Below are 17809 nucleotides of genomic sequence, written 5' to 3'. Positions count from 1 at the left end.
CATATTTCAAGACAAATCATCCAGTCCACCCTGAGAGCTTTGCAAAGTTGTAAATATGCAGAAACTGGAACAAGAATGAATCAAGCTGAAGTCCGAGTATGAAATATGTATGATTTTTTCCCACGATTTCTGTAGAAGTAATTCCATTTTGGGTTTGGATATGACTTTTACTAAAATTGCAGGGGTGAATTAGGACTCTGTGTGTTGAATTCAGTCCCCCCATCCTTAGAAATCTGAAATTCAAGATTGCAACTTAGAACTCTCTTCGCACATCACTCTGCAATACATGCCACTCTCTGGAGGGAGTTTCCTGTATTAGGTAAGAACATTGTAGTTTAAGGATCCATTGGGCACGTAGATCATCTGTTAAGTAGATCAGCTCTGGACAGACCACTGCAATAAAGCATAGGGTTTCCTTTTTTGTGTGCTTGAGGCCTTATTAAAAAAAAAAAAGAAAAAGGCAGCGAAGGCTCTTGTCACTTTATTCACGTAATTCTTTAGCTTGCTTTATTTCCAATCCCAGGCTCAGCAGTCAGTTTTGGACCTTTTATAGCCAAAAATCCTCCAAGGCTTGCAAATTAAATAACCAAGGTGAGGCTGAGTGTATCCCTCTGGTCTCAGCTTGAACTTTCCCTTCTCCAGCTCCCCTCACACTGATGGCTTTCGTAGCCATCGGTCCCCTACCTGTGAGCTGATTTGGACTGAAGTAGAACCAGGTTTTAAGCACTTTGAGGTCTGACCCTCACTTAGTGCATTAATTTATTTATGTGGCTTACAGGTATTTCTGTAGCCTACAGAACCATAATAATGAGCACAAAACTAAGAAAAACTTTGCTAAACTGCACTGTTGGATTCTGTAATATTTTTGTAAAAAAGTAGCTGGGAAGAAAGCTGGGAGCAAAGAAATGTCCCTGTGCTGTCTGGTTCTCACTTTCCCTGTGACCAATTCCAAAATTCTCCAACTTCAAAGAGAAAAAAAATATATTGTTGGTGTACTACATTTTGCATTGCCTTTGAACACATTATTCGACGTTTAAAGGACAGGCATTGTTTTGCTACAACTCCTATGGATGCAGAGATTTGAATTTGGAGTCTGGCCATAAATTAGGATGATTTAATCCTGTTTCATTTCAGGTCCTCCATTCTGTTTTTTACTTATGTAGCTAACAAGGATACCCAGCCTCCTGCCATCAAAAACTCGTATTGCAGGTAAATTAAATACAGTCGTATGACCAATACTGAAAGCCATTCATAATTGCCTCTCAAGTACTGTTATAACGACATTTTAACCACAGTGCTCCGTTCAAGGCCAGTGACCTGGCAGCTCATTGCCACATAAATTAATCTTGCTTACAAAACAGTTCCTAGCAGTGTAGTCATATTCTGCAGTATTACAATTTCACCCAGACTAACATTTGTAAGTCTAAAGTGGGACTTCTTATCTGTTGGTAAAGAATAAGCATCTAGAAACCATGATGCATAAATACATAAATAATCCGGTTCCTAACCATTTCAAAGATAAATGCCAACCACTTGCCTCGATCTGTGTAGACAACATCAGATGGAATGCCAAAGGCAATTTGTGTATTCCCAATGCCAGTATGAATTTTGAGAAAGCATCTTTAATACATTAAAGGATAATATATTTCGTAACCCACTCCATGCTGGTACTTCTGCACGGGCAATAACCTCGGTTGTTTGGGGGAATAAAAATACACGAAATGTTTACAGATGATAAAACAAACACAGATTTCCAAAACCTATGTAATGACTCAGACGTATCAAATCTAGTGTGTGTCTATATAAAATACAGAACTAGACTGTACAGGAAGGATTGAATTGTAGACTCCCACTCTTGCAGAGTCCAGTCAATCCCAGTATGTACATGACAATACTCTGCTTCGTCACCTGGCTCATGCTCTACCAACAAAAGATATTAAAAACCCATCTTGGTGAATTTGCAGGAGGTCAGATTCAACTGAGCAGACAGACTTTGTGCTCCTGTTTCTCTGGATGTTTTCTGGCATGCCCCTATGTGATATATATTTTTTCCAAGCCATGACCCTACTTAGCTCTCAACTGCATTTTTGCACCTATGTGACTGTGTAACTCTTGGTGTAAGTTGAGTTTTCCCTTCTTTACACCAAGCTATGTGAGATCACTGTGAAGATCATTGCTTAAAATAGTTCTAATTATTGTGTCCCTTTGTGATAATCATTCCCTGGGTCATCTGGGACAAACCAAGAAAATAAATTGTCTATGACTCAGTTTCTCTTTCTCTACAGCTGCAATAAGGACAGCTCTGCGGTGTTAAACTATTTTGAGATAAGAGAGGTTCCACAGATGGAGAAAGCAGTATAAAATGTCATATTATTTCCATGAGTCATTCAAAGAATAGGGAGACTCTTTTGTAAAATTTCTCCATCTTTCTGCAATAATACGAAGGAAGAAATAATAGTAAATTCTGCTTGTAGAAAATCTTTCTGAATCTTTGCTTTCACCCTTTCTTTCTTTCTTTGAACAAAATAGTTTGGCTTTTATAAGTTTGTAGGGGTCCATTTCACAATGCTTTGCCAGAGCAAATTTTCTTGTCGTGGACTGCGCTGAGAAAAGCAGGGTGGCAGCCGTTAGCCTGGCAGCGTTCTGCCTACCCAGGCCAACGGGAGGTTCCTGTTGCTGCAGGAACATGCTCCAGGATCAAACCCAGTTCTTAGACCACCTAGAAACTGGTCTTTTCAAGAGCACCCAAGGTGATTTAGGAGCATCCCCGGACAAGTCTGTAGGTGTGGTACATCTAAGAGACCAAGTGCTCTGGGAAAAAAAATCGCACTGTAGTCTTCTTGAAAACTGAAAGAGGGATTAAACGGCCTCAAGATAAAGCAAAGGGAAATTATTTGGGGCCCATCTTCCCACTGGGTGGGCAATGAGGAGTACTCCCAAATGAGGGAGGGCTCACCACACTGACTGGAGAACACTCTCCTCTGGAGATTGGCTCCTTTGGTGCTCAAGAGAAAGAACCTCTACCCTCTGAGAACAGCCTTGGGAGAGCTGACGCTGTCTTTAGTCCAGCAAAAGGGCAGGGACCTGCCACGAGTCCCATCCCGGCCTTTGCTCCTTTTCCCAGCCGAGAGCCCAGTGTGGGGCTGGGAGGTGGGTGACTGTGGCGTAGCAGCTAAAGCAACATCTGCTTCCCTAACCCCACCTGGGCTAAAGGGGGTGTGTTTTTAATATTTAGTATCTTGTCATCTCTCTTCCTTTGCTCGAAGATAGCGGATTTTTTTTTTTTTATGAATGCTAATGTGAGTCATCTTGACTTTGTCCTTCTCTGTAGTTGGGGTCTGGCGCCCAAATCCAACCACACTATTACAGTTCAGTCAGAGACTCCTGAAAGAGGGGAGGAGATTTCATCTTTGAGCAATGTCCTTAGTTTAGCACAGCAAGAGAAATTTGGTTGGTTGATTGCATGTCAAATTACTTTTTAAAGCATTACCTATTCCTGTGAAGTCTGTTCTATTGGTGCAACAAAGAATTAAGCAGAAGCGTAACTTTAGACGTGGAAGCAAGTATATCAAAATCCACGAAATCGCTTCAGCTTTTAGCATTATACGTATGCTTAACTGTCTGCTGGATCTTGTCCTGCGTACCTGTGTAACGATTATGTAAAGACTATTCAAGATCTGACTTACCATTATAAATGGCTATGGGATCTTTTTTAGAGTCTTTATTTTTCCAGTACCAGAAAGATTAGGACATTCAAGAATTTCTCCAGTAGACTGGTTTGCCTTTCACAATTCAGAAGACGTAAATAATGCCTATACTTTTCAAGTTAATTTAAGTTGGATTTGGTATGCCATCAGTTTAAATCTCACTCCAAAATTGAATCAATCTTTATTCAGCTTCAAAATTTGCTAAATTGTTCAGATATTCTAAAACTCTTCTTCCTTAAGGCTTCTGAGTGAAATTCTACATTTATTTAATAAAGCAGCCAGGATTTACTACACCAGTAGTGGTAAGCACTTTTTACTTTCCTCAAGATAGATTAGAGTTGACTGTATACTTTTTTTGCTACAACTGCACAAGTTTACAAGTCACAATTGAATTACCAAACTGAGGAAAAGAAAGATTATTCCTGTGGGTGCAATGCAGGTTGCAGACTTGTTTTCTTTTAAGGAAGGGTTTAAAGAATTAGCAATAAATGTTATCAACTGCAGCTAGAAAATGATGCTGACTTATTACTTTGTGGGGACCCTAAGGGGCACCATGAAAACCAAATTCCTTAGCTGAGCTTTCCAGAAGAAAACAGAAAAAAAATCTAACAATGCCTTCTGAACACCTTAAACTCAGATTTACTATAGAGAAAAAGACTAAGCTTATAGGCATCCCTGGCTTGCCCCTGAAGTTGCACAACTCTACAGTGCTTAAACAGTTACTGAATTATTTACTATTTAAACAATATGTTCCCATTGTCCCTAACAATGTATGAGATGAGGATGTTTCTATTGACAATCAGCCATAACAGGGGAAGGCAGCCAGCTTTCTCACCTCCAGTGGAAACTTCCAGTAAAGCATATGCTCTAGTAGCTGAGAGGAGCACCACAAAAGGCTGCGACTTTATTTCATATCAGTCTGGGGTGAATGCTTCCCTGACCTGGATGGACGTTACATCTCACAAGATTTTCACCTTGTTACCTATCACCGAACAACCTCGTGGCTTTAAGGATACATTTGAGGTCTGGAAGACACAAACTCAGGGCAAAGCAGAAACTTTGACCTGACTCTTCCATACATCAGTTGGGTGGCCCTAATTTTAGGCAATATCATGATGTTCCAAGAGGCAGAAGTATTTTTCAAAAAGCTTTTTTGAATGTTATTTTTGCAAGTTTTGCAGGTGCTGTTGCACATCTGGGTTTTCTTCCCGCATCTAAAGGAAAACAATATTGTGAGCCATCAGGTTTTTTCTCCATAAAATATACTTGCTAAATTTTGTCCAGCTCTACTGAGAAGTCTTTCATCTTGAAACACTTAGACTACGTGCTCAGTAAAATTTCTCATCTCAGGGTGAGTTTTTGACAAATAGTCAGAGTTTAGAAATGCTCACAGTTGTTATCTTGCATGCTATCATTACTGGAACCCCATTTAAGCCAACTCTTAGCCAGGACTGACACTGACAAGCACAAAAAAAAACCTCACAGCCTTTTCTACCAGAGGTATGTGCGTAATATTCAATGCAACTTATATAAATTGGAGACTTGGATTGCAGCCTGCAAGTCAGAATTTTAAACTCAACATATTTTCAGTTTCCAACATTGTTATTCGATCAAAGTTATATACCCTCAGCTGTCTCTCAGAGACCTGAAGAAAAGTATCTTCCATACACATTCAGTTAAGTAATTCCTTGTACAAAAAGTACATGACAGCTGAATCATGCCCAGTGAATCACTGTTTACAACAGACTAAATCTAGACTCTCTTACTTAACCTGTATTGAATTCAAGACAACTAAGATAGATGGTCTTGGAGTTATCTTCTTTAGAAGCCTTTATTATTTTTGTAGAAATCCATTTAAACAGTCCACAAAAACTAAAACACAAGATGCCACTGCAGAATTCATTTCCCTTATACAGCAGTGATATTCCTTAATATTCCTGTGGTTTAGGTATTCATTCAAGTCTTTTCATTATTTGGATCACAGTTTTGCTTTCCAGAAATGAACCAGAGCTTATTTCTCCCAAAGAAATGAGAAATGAGGTGTCCTTAAACACATTGCATGTACATCAGGTTATCTTCTGCTGTTCCAGCTATAAATCTGCACTGCATTGAGTAGTTCCACCTGTACACTGATGACTACAACTGCTCTGTATAATCTTTTGCAATTGCCATGCCCGGTGTTGAATGCCTTCTCAGGAAGTTAGTTACTGTCTTTCTTCAGTGCCCATAGAGGCTTTTGGTTGTCTTACCTTATTAAAAAAAATAAATTTAAAAAATTGCCCAACAGGACCCAATCACGTAGTTGTTGGTTAACTGAGCTTACACTTGTACCAATAACTGTTGAGCTAAGCCAACATGTTTATCCATAGTTCAATATCAATACTGATATCAATATTTCAATATTGATATTCATTCCAATATTTCTGGTTGGCCACAAATCCACAGAAAGCAAAGGAATACAGTAAGTATGTTGCCTGATATGCAAAGGCCGAAAGGACAACGTCCCTCTTCGTAAGCTTTGAAGGGACTGATTACACTTCTTGGCCAGACACTCAGCGCTTAGCCAGTTCTGAGCATCTAGCAAGATTACCAGAATTCGAATTTATGAAAAGGCTTAAATAAACAAATAAGATAGACTGGCCACCAACATCATATTAGGAAGTAGTAACCAAGGGTGAAGGCGGAGTTAGGTTGTAGGCACAAAGAAAATCACCTTTTATATGAAAGCTGGACCCCTTCTTCTATACCCCGACCCTAAAGTGTCAGAGGTCTTCATGAAAATTTCACTGAACTTGAATACTAATATGAGCCTCTAGTGAAATCTTTAAGCCAGATGTTCTCTAACGTGATTCAGGTTTTCTCAACAGAGGAAATCTGCAGTGTTTGATCCTCCCTGAAGATGAAAACTGTGTTCCCCATGACATTAAAGGTACATTCTGAAATAAAAAAAGCACAGTTTATGAAATCTTTGTGCAGACTTTCCAACAGACAGTTTTGTATGCTTTAGCAAATCAATTAATAGCATGACACTAAATCTTGTGGGGAAACATTTGCTTTTTATTAAAAAATAATAAAGAAAAGAGGGAGATTTGGAAATATAGTCATCAAAAAAAGCTGCACGAACTTCCAAAAATTGTATAATTTTTACCCAAATGAAGTTTTGGTGACAAAAATCATTTCAGAGCAGTCTAAATGTTTCATTTGCAAATATTTATTTCAAAAGTTCAAACGTTTTATTTCAGTTTTAATTCTTTCCCTTTTCTATTGGAACCAATGTAATCTTTCAAATAAAGAGGGAGTTTAAAATTAAATACAAAAGCCTTTAGATCCAAATCAATTCTCTCCTTTTATTTGCAAAAAATATCATTTCTTCTAATGCGTCTGCTTTTCGCAAACAGTAATTGAATTCAAATGGTGTTTCCTGGTAGGGAATTGTTTCGAGTAAAAATTTATCACCTGCTGCTGTAGGTCAGAGCATTGCGAAGGCTGGTCAGGTCTGCCAGGGTGCTTGAGAGGCTCTGGAGGAGCTGCGCCGAGCCTTGTCGTTCCAGGAAAATGCTCCAACACCAGCACTAACCTTCCTCTCCTGAAATTGCATCTCATTAGCAGAAGCCGTATCGCCACTGCCAGGTGAGGCTGCCCAGTGGCTGTTTCTACTACTGCACAGTGGGAATAGCCGGCATAATGAGTTGTTATACTGTTGTACTGAGCTTCTGAGCTGTTTTGCAGGTACATGGGATAGACGCCAGAATCAATTTTGCTCCTTTATGTTTAGTTGTATAGTAGAGCACAGATGTATCTTTATTTTAATTTGCTTTGCTACTTAATTGCATGCCTTCAACCTAAGAGAAATTTAGCCTTGCTATATACTTAGAAGAACTTTTTCTTAAATTTATTGTCAGACAGTGTTAATTTTAAAGACTGCCTTTGTTTGAGGATCCCATATGTTCATTGTAAATAGACCTTTGTTTGCAAAGAAAGGGATAAAATAAAACCCCAAACATTGATTTTTAAATTGAGTAAAACTCCAGGACAGCTAACAGCGTGCCTGACTAAGACTTCTACAGCGGTCCCCAACGCTTGGGTCGATACCGATCCTCCATGCGGGGGCAGGTCTTGTCGCCTCCGCGGAGCTTTGGTCACTCTGCCCAGGTGCCATGGAGATCTGCCTCCTTGCAGCATTAGGACCGTACAGCGCATTTAAATGTCCGTACAATGAGATTAGGGTACCGTTTTTCCCTTCTGTCAGCAGTAATTCAGAAATATCCATACTCTCAGCTTGTTTTTGAGTGTGTCAGTGTTCGTACACACATTGGCCCTTTGCACCAAAATGCCCCAGCGGTGACAGACCTGCTTTGTAGGAGTAAATCCAGGCACACGTGTAAGTACAGAGATAAAGCTGTTTTATTTGCCGATCTCCAGTGCTCTGCGCTACACTTCTACATCTAGTTTCCCCCAGCAAGATTAAAAGCCATCGGATTACAATATGGTGGCCTTAACAGAATGGGTCAGTATCATGCATTGTAGAAAAGTATTATGCATATAAGCAGAACATATTTAGGCAATTCACTGAACTGGACGATAGGTCAAGAATGTATTTAGGTTAAGTCAGGTTTGTCATTTCCCCCCCGACTCCTGCTTGTTTTTTTCCCCCACGTCAGATACCAGCAAAAAAAAAAAAACCCTCCCCCATCCCTCTTCAGAAATGAACTTTTCTTAGATCATTTCTGATCACTTTTTTTTTCTTAGCTAAGCAGAACACAAGGCAGAAGGAAAAAAAAGGGGAAAAAAAGGGAAAGAACCTGTTAAAAATGATGCAACTGGCTTTTTCCCTTCCCCCAAACTGTGAAGATTAAAATAGTGATTGCTTCCATCAAATGCCTTAGATCACAGCTTTCACTAAACAGACTATTCAAGCCCCATTTCCATTATTCTCGTCATCACTTATATAACGGTGACTGATTTTATCATTTTTCTTCGGATGCATTCCCCTTAGTGCTCTAGAGTAGGAAAGGTTTCCTCCCCCCTATTCCTAACTAGCAACAGATAAATAACTTTAGCTCAGTGTCTAAGACAATGTCTTTTCTCAAAGGAGCCTTTTCCGTCTGGACAGGACTAGTACAAAAAATATGTTGTTGTGGCATGTGCTAGCCAATAAATTCTGTCACTGGGGATCTTCATTTATTTACATTGAGTCATCTGGTTAACATTGTCTTTAGAAGACAAAGAGTTTGAATATTATAAAGAGCTCTTACAATATGAAGGGCAACTGTAATGAATTGCTAAGGTAAAACATGTTACCAACTCAGAAACCCTTATAAAAGGAGGAGAACATATATCTGCTTCTCTGCTTCGGCCCATATTTCCTGTTAATGGTTCAGCTTCCTTGTTGTGATTATGACATATTGCCTCTTGCATTTATCTTCTCTATCCTAAAACCTGCTTGTAAAAATACTATACATACTGCAGATGTATTCCTTTTCGAGGCTTGCAAAAAGAAAAGACAGAGTTGATAGCTAATTGTGAAATTCTTAGGGCATTTAAAACTGTCCTGTTTCATCGCATTCATCTTTCTAGAAATAGACAACTAAATAATATGGAAGGGGAAATACAGCAGTATGCCATTTACTCCAAAAACATCCTTTGTTTTTAAAAAATGCCTTGTATCAGAAAAAGCATCAATCCAGCAAACTGAGCAGGACCAAGCACCAGTAGCGGATGAGTTGGCACTCTGGGTATGACACTGGTCATTTCCCAAACCCTGTCTCCATTTTCTCAATAGTGACACGGAGGTTGCAATATTGACTTTGCCATGACCTGGCCAAAGTAATTTAATTAACACTCAGAAAACGTTCAGATACAACTAGAACACAAAACAAATACAAAATGTTGCTTAAAAAAAGAAATATGTTTTCCTTCTCTATGCTTCAAAGTTAGTTTTTCCTTTTTATGTAAAGACAAAACTGCTTGTGAAATTTTCAAAACTAACTCAGTGCCTTTTCCAAAAACACTTCTGTTACCCAGGCTCTTTTGAATGGTATCTTTTTTGGCTGCACAGTCATTTGGCTTATGTAGCCTAAACTCTTCATAGCAAATAAGATTCAACAGAACAGAGCAGCTTTCTACACCAGGTGAATTGAGGAGACCAGGGTATTCCTGGCTCTACCAAAAACATTTACATCACCTGAGGAGGACAATATAGTTGTGGGGTTTCTTTTCCCTTAGTTTTATAATAAAATATGGATTAAATATAAATATAAATAAAACACAGATAAAAAGGTAAAAATACTGATCTCCTTTGTAAAGAGGTCGCTGATAATAACAATATATACATTAGTCTCAGAAAATTTTTTTCTTTTATCTTTACCACGCACGGCCAGAAAGTTTTCCCGCACAATCAACCTCTGTAAGCTAGAAAGTTGACTGCAAAGTGGGTATATGCTGAAGGATGTGGGTATAGATCCTCAGCATGTTCTGTAGCAGGGATACACGCAGAGTGGGAAATTCTGCCCCCACCAAAATCAGTAAGACTAGCATCATCGAATTCAACAGGATCAGAAATTCGGCTCTATACTTTACAGTGCAGCTCCGTGGAGGTTTAAGTGCTTTAAAAAAAAAAATCAAACCTCTAATCTTAAATACCCTTTGAAATTTGAAGAGTCTCCTGAGCTGTTGCTTCTGAACAAGAAAACTACTGTAGCAGAAACACAGGAAGACAAAAGGAAAAGGAATGAGGAAAGAGAGAGAAAAACGGTAGTTTCCAGACCCAGCTCCATCTAGGCTAGCTTATCTTATTTCTTCTGGGAGAAACTCCTACTGATGTAACTGAAGTGTGGAACAATGCAATGAAAATGAGCTCAAGATCTGGAAAGTAGCTCAAATTGGAGTCTAAAAACCACAGTTCATTCTTATTTAAATGCTTAAATGGGAGCTAAGAGAACTGCCCATCTCCAGAGGCCACCTCTGAGCCAAGTCAGTGCTCAGCATTGTGTGAAGATAACACAAGCTGCTTTACAATGACTTCTCTGAAACTCTTTTTTTCCTTTAACTAGCAAAACAATTAGTAATTCTGATTTTAGAGGCTGAGGAGAAAAATTTAGGACATTTCCCTTAAAATGTATCTCCTTAATTGAATAACTTCCTAGACTCCCTAGTTAAAGTTTAAATAACTGTTAATGACTCTGAAGCAATCAGAAATGTTTTGCCAAGGGGAAATCAACAGTATATTAAGATAGTTCAGTATTATTGCTGAATGCTAAAGGCAGCTTTTAAAGATCATATGTTTACAAGCTAAAGAAGTTAGATACATTTGATCATTCTGAAAAGTATACTGACACCTTTAATGTCATTTTTCTTCTGTCTGTGTAGGAACAATGTTTCCTTTACATTACATATATATCAATGGGTAAAGTGAGCTTTGAGATGTTACCAATTTTATACAAAATACTGGTGTCCCCCTCCAAAATAAACTCTTATGACAAATAACCTTTTTATAATATCATGCATACTATGTACTGCAATCCCAGGGGGGTTTAGATACACGAATATCTATATACACACACATTTTGGGGGTACAGTGGTGATACATTTTGATTAGTCATAAAGGAAAACTTTTTAATATTTTTCAGCAATGTAAATCATTTGCCTTCTTGCCGTGTCTTTCCACTTCCTCCCAAACTGCAGTGTTCTGTACAGAAGCAATACCGCGTCTGACGAATGACCTCCTCATCTGACTTATCTCATAGGGGTGCAAATGTACCCACGTCTCCTCCTGACACTCTCAAAAAGTCCTCTGTGTTGGGTCCAGAAAAATAAGGAATTCAGGCACAATTCTGTGCCACTGATTCCCTGACATTTTTATCAGGAGCACCAACCAACCATGCATGAGACTGTAAATCAGTGGAATATCCATTTACAGCAGTTAGAGCAATATGATACACTGCACTTGGTTAACAAGTGAAGAAATTGGAAACAGATTACCTAAAACAGCAAATCCAAGCCTAAACTGGCTTTTAGAGAAGGTCCCAGATTGCTGCATATGCTTCCATCCAGAAACATTCTCAAGAATATAGGATTTTTTAATTTAGAACCATACCCTTCATGATATGCAAGGTACAAATATCCATCAAATTCAGTGTCTGTTTTGGGCACAAGGGATGAAGGTTTCATTAGCAGTTCATGTGAAAATCATTTTTAATTGATATTTAATTTGATGGCACTGGAGTTCGATGCTGATGGCAAAACCTAAAGCACAGACAGGTCTCATCCAAAATCCTTTGGAATCAATGTGATTCTTAACACTAACTTCAGTGAAGCCAGGATTTTTGCCTAAATTTTTTTTTTTTTAAATAAAATGCATAGGTCATTCCTAGATCATTCTGATTACCTCTAGGATTCTGCCAGACTAAATTGTGACAGTCTGCCTGCCTCCCAGGATGGTTTCTGTGAATCCCAAAAGCTTACACTTTGCATATAATAATCATATCCAATAAAAAAAATAGCATGAAGTAACTTCCAAAATCCAAAGGTCAAAAATTCAGCTAACATATATTAATCTTTATTATGTAACAGTGATATAATAAATAAGTTTATGAATTCATATGACCTGTACAAAAAGCCGAAAAGATATTGCACCAAGTTAGGTACCGGCTATTTGGATTTAATATTTGTTAAACATATGATCTAAAATTATATACAGTTGTGGAGTTAAGGCAAAACCAGATGATACCTTTAACACAACAGAAGGTTTGAAAAATAGACATAATTACAAACAAGGGGATCTCATCTCCAGCTAATAAAGTGGTTGTGTCTAAGGAAGGAATCCCTTAGGTTTTTAATAAAGCAGTTATTATCAATCATGTTAATTAAAACTGAAGAACAAGTGTGAGATTTCCTGCAGGGCAAAGCTGTTTTGCAAAGTTGTGCCTGAATGATCACCTTTAACCCTGGTAAGAATATTCTTCTTAATGGTTATAATCTGCTCTTCTTTTTAGAAAACAGCACATGGAAAAGAGGAATACTTTACATACCCAACTAAAATACAAGCATAACCCCTTAGCTTTATGTAAGCTAGACTTGATTGTGACCAGTGACAGAGCATAAATATATGGGTGAATCATCCAACACACTACACGCAGAGGAGAATTGAAGTCAACCACTTATCAATAATAATTACCTTTCTCAAGACAATGGAATAGATCATGTCAGTTAAGTCCCAGTGACAAAAACATGTATGACCAATATATCAATATACGGTTCTTTGGCAGCAACACACTAACTCTTGATTGAAGTCTGAACTCAAACTCTCCTAAATTATAGACCTGGTTGCCAGTCTTTTCATAATTAAAGAAAATCCACTTCTCCCATGAATCCAATAAGTCCAGTAAATGAACTCTGAATAAATCTTGCAGGCAGCTTTAGACTGTAACATTAAGCATAGATATTTATTGTCTGCTTTAGTCTCAATCCAAATATATTGTATTTAAACACACAAAATTCTGTGAAACTTCTGAGTAGTTCAGATGGGGCCAAAATCCATAAAGAGAATCCATATTCACCCATGAAAAACCAATAAAGAAACATCAGTCCCATGATGATAAAATGATCTTCATGTAACAGAGGCAATGATGAGTCCACACCTGGATGAATGTCACAGGAAAATTGACTTTACAGGGGAAAGACCAGAAAGCCAGAAAACGTAGAATACTGCCATCCACCGACCAGATTACCTTTCTCCAATTTCAGGTAAACCTTATCCTCCTTGTCTAGGTAGAGCAGGACTCCATTAGTGGCAGCTTCACGTGTGACGTCCTTGTCCCCGGCAAAAGCAGAAATGACTGGCTTTCCATTTAGCATCAAATTAACCTACAAGAGAAAAACCACTGAAAAGCTCTAATTAACAGAAAAACATCAAGAACTACCACTGACTATTAACTGCAGCGTAAGAGGTCTGCTAAGGTTCCAATCTTCATTGGGTTTGGGGTTGGGTTTTGATTGTTCTAAGCTAATACTTAGATTTATTTGGAGCGTACAAGCACACTCATGTTTCATGGGCTTGACCTGCACCCGAGGGAAGTCGGTGGGACGCTGTCCCCTGACTGCCACGGTCCGCCTGGGCTCAGTCAGCGTGAAAGGTGACATGACATTGCCTTCATCTGTTGCTTGGGCACATTCAGTGTTGTAACTCTGTGGTGATACGGAACTGTGAGCTATTACCTCAATTTGTTTCACTTTGCCTACCTCATGGGTTATTTGGACGTGCACAAGCAAAGAAAGAAGACATTTTCAAAAAACTTAGGCACCCAGAGATGCGATATGGGCACCTAATGAGATGTCAAAGGCACCGCAGTAGGCTGGGAGCTTACGCTTCATTGAGAGCAAAATAGATGTCCCTTCCATCACTGGTGGTGGCTTAGTTTTAAAGTCTAGAACAGACCTTTATCTTTATGAACCACTGCACTGTGTTTTGGGCCTGAATCCGTTTTTCTACAAAACACTTCTGAAAGTCAGCCCAGCCTCTGCTCTGAAAGCAACATCACACAGACACTCTGTAAATAAAGATAGGCAGGGGCTGGGGGAATGGACGGATCCAGGCATTTTTCATTTCCCCAATGGCGAACTATTAGCTTTCTTCTGCTTTTTCCTTTTAAGCGGCTATAATGCAGTCACAGAGGGGTGAATTATGAAATGCTTATTCATATCGAGTATGCTGGCCTTGCATATACTCCCATTAATTTTAATGGGAGTCGCCACAGAATAAATTAGTGCTCAGCATAAGTCAGGGCAGCAGAATCTGGCCCTGATTTGGGATTCGCCTATCTGGGAAATCCACTTAATCAGATGTCCCCAGGGAACCAATTTCAGCTTAATGATATTTAATGGCACTAACAGATGTTCCAGGGGCATAGTAATATCACTTATGTAGGAAGCCTTCAGGTGATTTAGTGGTGTTTAAGTCTGCAGGTGGCTGAGACTCAAGCTGGTTTGCTCCACGGCAATGGCTTTTGGTCCTCCCCCATAGTTATTACACGTGCAAAAAAAAAAAAGGGCATCAGGAGTTTACTCATTGCTTGGTTTTGGTTTATCTCGTTCCTTCTGTACCATCTCTCTTGGTCAGGTTCCCCTGCAGATCATCTTACAGCTATTTTAATCACAGGAGAAGACACGTCACAGGTTTGCTGCAGATGATGGTCTCATGTTAACTATGACAAATTGAGCCAACCAAACCCATCCATCCCTTTAGAAACTCTTGATCTCTGAAAGATTTCAGGCCATCTCACTTCTTGTAACATTCCTTGTTACGAGCTCCAGACTCCCAGGTTTGAGTACCTGGTATGTGAAACACCAAAGTCTGCACTGGGCTTCCAGAATGCAAGTCTTGATATCTTTCTTGGCAATATGTATTTTAAACTTAATGAAGCTGGCTCACACAGTTATTCTAGGCCGTTTCAACCTTCAGCTTTTAAGAGAGTGAAAGGAACAAAATTTGAGCATATTAAATAGCTTATAAGCTCATTATAGAGAATTTCATGAGGTCAGTATTTCTTCTAAGACTTTTGTCATTGACTTTAATGGAACCATGATTTCCTGTTGCAAACTGAAGGTGAATTTCACCAGGGATGCGAATGTGTCTCACACCAGCTTTCTCTGCCATCTCTGCCATTTACCCTTTTCTCAGGAGCTTTACTGGCAACCCAAAGCCAGAGCTGCCACAAAGAAATGGCTGATCAGTCCTGCAGAAATCCGTCTCGTCTCAGCCTTGTACACTGAAAACCATATTCAGGAGCAAGACAGATCAGGGGAAAAGCACCAGATACTTCTATGAATCTAGCGGTCTCAAGGGTGGAAACGAGGGAAGCCACAGATGTTATTCCAGATCTAGAAAGCCGGTATGTATGTCACAGAAATTGCGTGACCTGGCATGAAGACTAAGGAATGTACTTTAAGGCATTTACTGTTGGCTCAGCAAGGGGATGGTCAGGAACTTAGAGGCTTTTCCTCTAAGATAATACATACTTGTGTTTAATTAGGTGGTTCAGCTGCTATTAAGCTACAGAAGAAAGCGCAAATTGCTCCTTTTTTTTTAAAATATGACACTTCTTTTATGTATTATATGGTGGAAAAAAGTTTAAACTGCTACAAAGGTTCCCTAGAAGACATCCCTGTAGAGGTCTAACATTTCGGTGTGGTATAGAACAAGCAGACCACCTTAACTAACCTTGGTCCACAGCAGACTGGTGTTATAAACAGATACCCGGCATCACGAGCTGTCAGCCAGGTCACAAAATGTTATAAAAATCATCAAATCTGATACATATCCCCAGAATTCCTGTGCTCAAGACAGTGAGTTTAATCTGTAGCAAAATATGACTCTTCAGTAGTATTTATACAATTAAGTGAAATTTAGAGCTCTGTTTTATTCTTGGATGATTCATTCTACTTAATACTTTATATCACCCCAGATACTCAGTTCCTACGGTATAGAAGGGAAGCTACCGCAAAGTATCTGAGGTGAGGATCCTGCTTTATTACAGCTGTTCCGTTTAAATGTATTCACTCTACTGCTAGGAACTCTACACCACAGGTTGCTTTAAACTAAGCTATTTTTCCTTCAAAGCGTGTTAAATATTCTTGTGTTCAGTCAAGTTCCTATTCTAAATAAACAATTTAAGTAAAAGATTTCATAATCACACTTGATCAACGTACCTGAATTGTTTGACTCTGATAGACTTTAATTACGTGAAAACTGAAACTGTAAATTCCTTTTCTTGGTGCTACAAAGACAGACTCCAACGTGAAAAAATTGCCCACATTTACTAGGATCTACAAACAAAAAATATAACATGGGAATTAGTACAGGTGTTCAGTGCTAAATAAAAAATACAGACTATTAACTTTAGAAACCATTCACCCATGGAAATCTTTTCGTCTACATCTATGCTGTTTTATTCATTGTTCTCTCAATTAAGTTGGAATATTACTCATAAAAATGGATATTTAGTTATATTTATAGTACAACTTTAATATAAATATAAAACTAGGGTGGAGAAGAGTTCTTACTTTGCTGCTATATCATACCTTCAAGACTTTCTTCTATACATGTTTCGAGGAGATTAAGAAAAGGCATTTTTGTTCATCATTCCCCCAAAATGACATCAAAATACTAATTCGGGGAGTGGCGTACTGGTTTTGGCTAAAAAGCGACGGTCAAGTCAACACTGTTTTCCTGGATGTATCAAGCTGTGAGGAAGGATGTACATGAATGATGTAATTCATTCACCAGTTTATAGTCAGCCTGAGTTCCTGACATACCTGGCATATCTCAGCAAAAACTGGCTGTGAGCCGTTGCTGCTTTATTTGTTTTTGTAAGCACTAATAATAATTTGGGTTTGATTAAACAGAGACAAGTAGCAGAGGGGAACGTATTAAATGAGTGCATCGTCCATATGCTAAGTATCTTCTTTGATGACTACGTTTTTCTTTCTTTCCACTTAGTTATGCTTTATTTTTAATCGATATTTTCAGGCTCATTTATGCCAGACACAGCCCTAGAAAGCCACAAGGAATCTCCACGAACTTAGGGTGATTTAGCCTACTACCATGAAGCTACATGACATATCCAGCTTCGGCTGCCACGACGACTTACTGTTCATTACGATACGATATGAGCAGCAAAATAACCGTCCGTCTCGATGACTTTGGACTTGCCCTAGGACGGGAGCTGCTCTATGACCTGTGTGCTGCTGGCACCTCTACGTTAGCACTAGTGGCCGAGACGAGAGGGGCTGTACTACGAGCCTGTGACTGTTACAGAAAAGTTAAAATCTTTTTCCTCGGCGTTCGTTCTTCTCTCCCCTCTCAAAGGCTGCCCGACCCGTCCACTACCCCCAAGCCTAACCGGGGCCGCGTCCTCGCCCCCAGCCCAGCCCGGTTCGCCCCTCGGATGCTCTCCCAGCCCCGGGGACCGGTCCCGCCGGGCTGGGGCTCCCGTTTCACCCCCGGCAATTCCTCGGACCCATCTCCCGCGGAGCCGGGGGGGGGCGGGCAAGTGGGAAACTCCAGCGGGGAGTGAGATGCTCTCCGCGGGGGAGCGGCCGGCCCC

The 17809-nt window shown here is 39.4% G+C and overlaps 1 protein-coding gene across 1 annotated transcript; it reads right to left on the bottom strand.

Annotated features, from left to right (window-relative positions):
- Window positions 1–12949: 12949 nt before the first annotated feature.
- CBLN4 (cerebellin 4 precursor) lies at window positions 12950–17360 on the bottom strand. The gene is made up of 3 exons (XM_010569782.1): window positions 17307–17360; window positions 16413–16529; window positions 12950–13571 (listed from the first exon to the last, which is right to left on the bottom strand). The coding sequence occupies exons 1-3, from the start codon at window positions 17358–17360 to the stop codon at window positions 13374–13376; spliced, it is 369 nt and encodes a 122-aa protein (XP_010568084.1). The 3' UTR covers window positions 12950–13373.
- Between the last annotated feature and the right edge of the window lie 449 nt (window positions 17361–17809).

The sequence above is a fragment of the Haliaeetus leucocephalus genome, unplaced genomic scaffold (assembly GCF_000737465.1).
Source record: "Haliaeetus leucocephalus isolate CR32 unplaced genomic scaffold, Haliaeetus_leucocephalus-4.0 Scaffold273, whole genome shotgun sequence".
Lineage (NCBI taxonomy): Eukaryota > Metazoa > Chordata > Aves > Accipitriformes > Accipitridae > Haliaeetus > Haliaeetus leucocephalus.
The sequence above is the reverse complement of the archived record's forward strand: the minus strand, read 5'-3'. Positions and strand labels throughout refer to the sequence as shown.

Bases quoted from the DNA above. Each gene is read 5' to 3' on its own strand.
- CBLN4 (XM_010569782.1), bottom strand. From the start codon at position 17,360: ATGAACAGTAAGTCGTCGTGGCAGCCGAAGCTGGATATGTCATGTAGC. The intron at 16,530-17,306 runs GTAGTAGGCTAA...TTTTGTTTGTAG, and splicing joins ATATGTCATGTAGCTTCATG to ATCCTAGTAAATGTGGGCAA. The intron at 13,572-16,412 runs GTACGTTGATCA...TTTCTCTTGTAG, and splicing joins ATCAGAGTCAAACAATTCAG to GTTAATTTGATGCTAAATGG.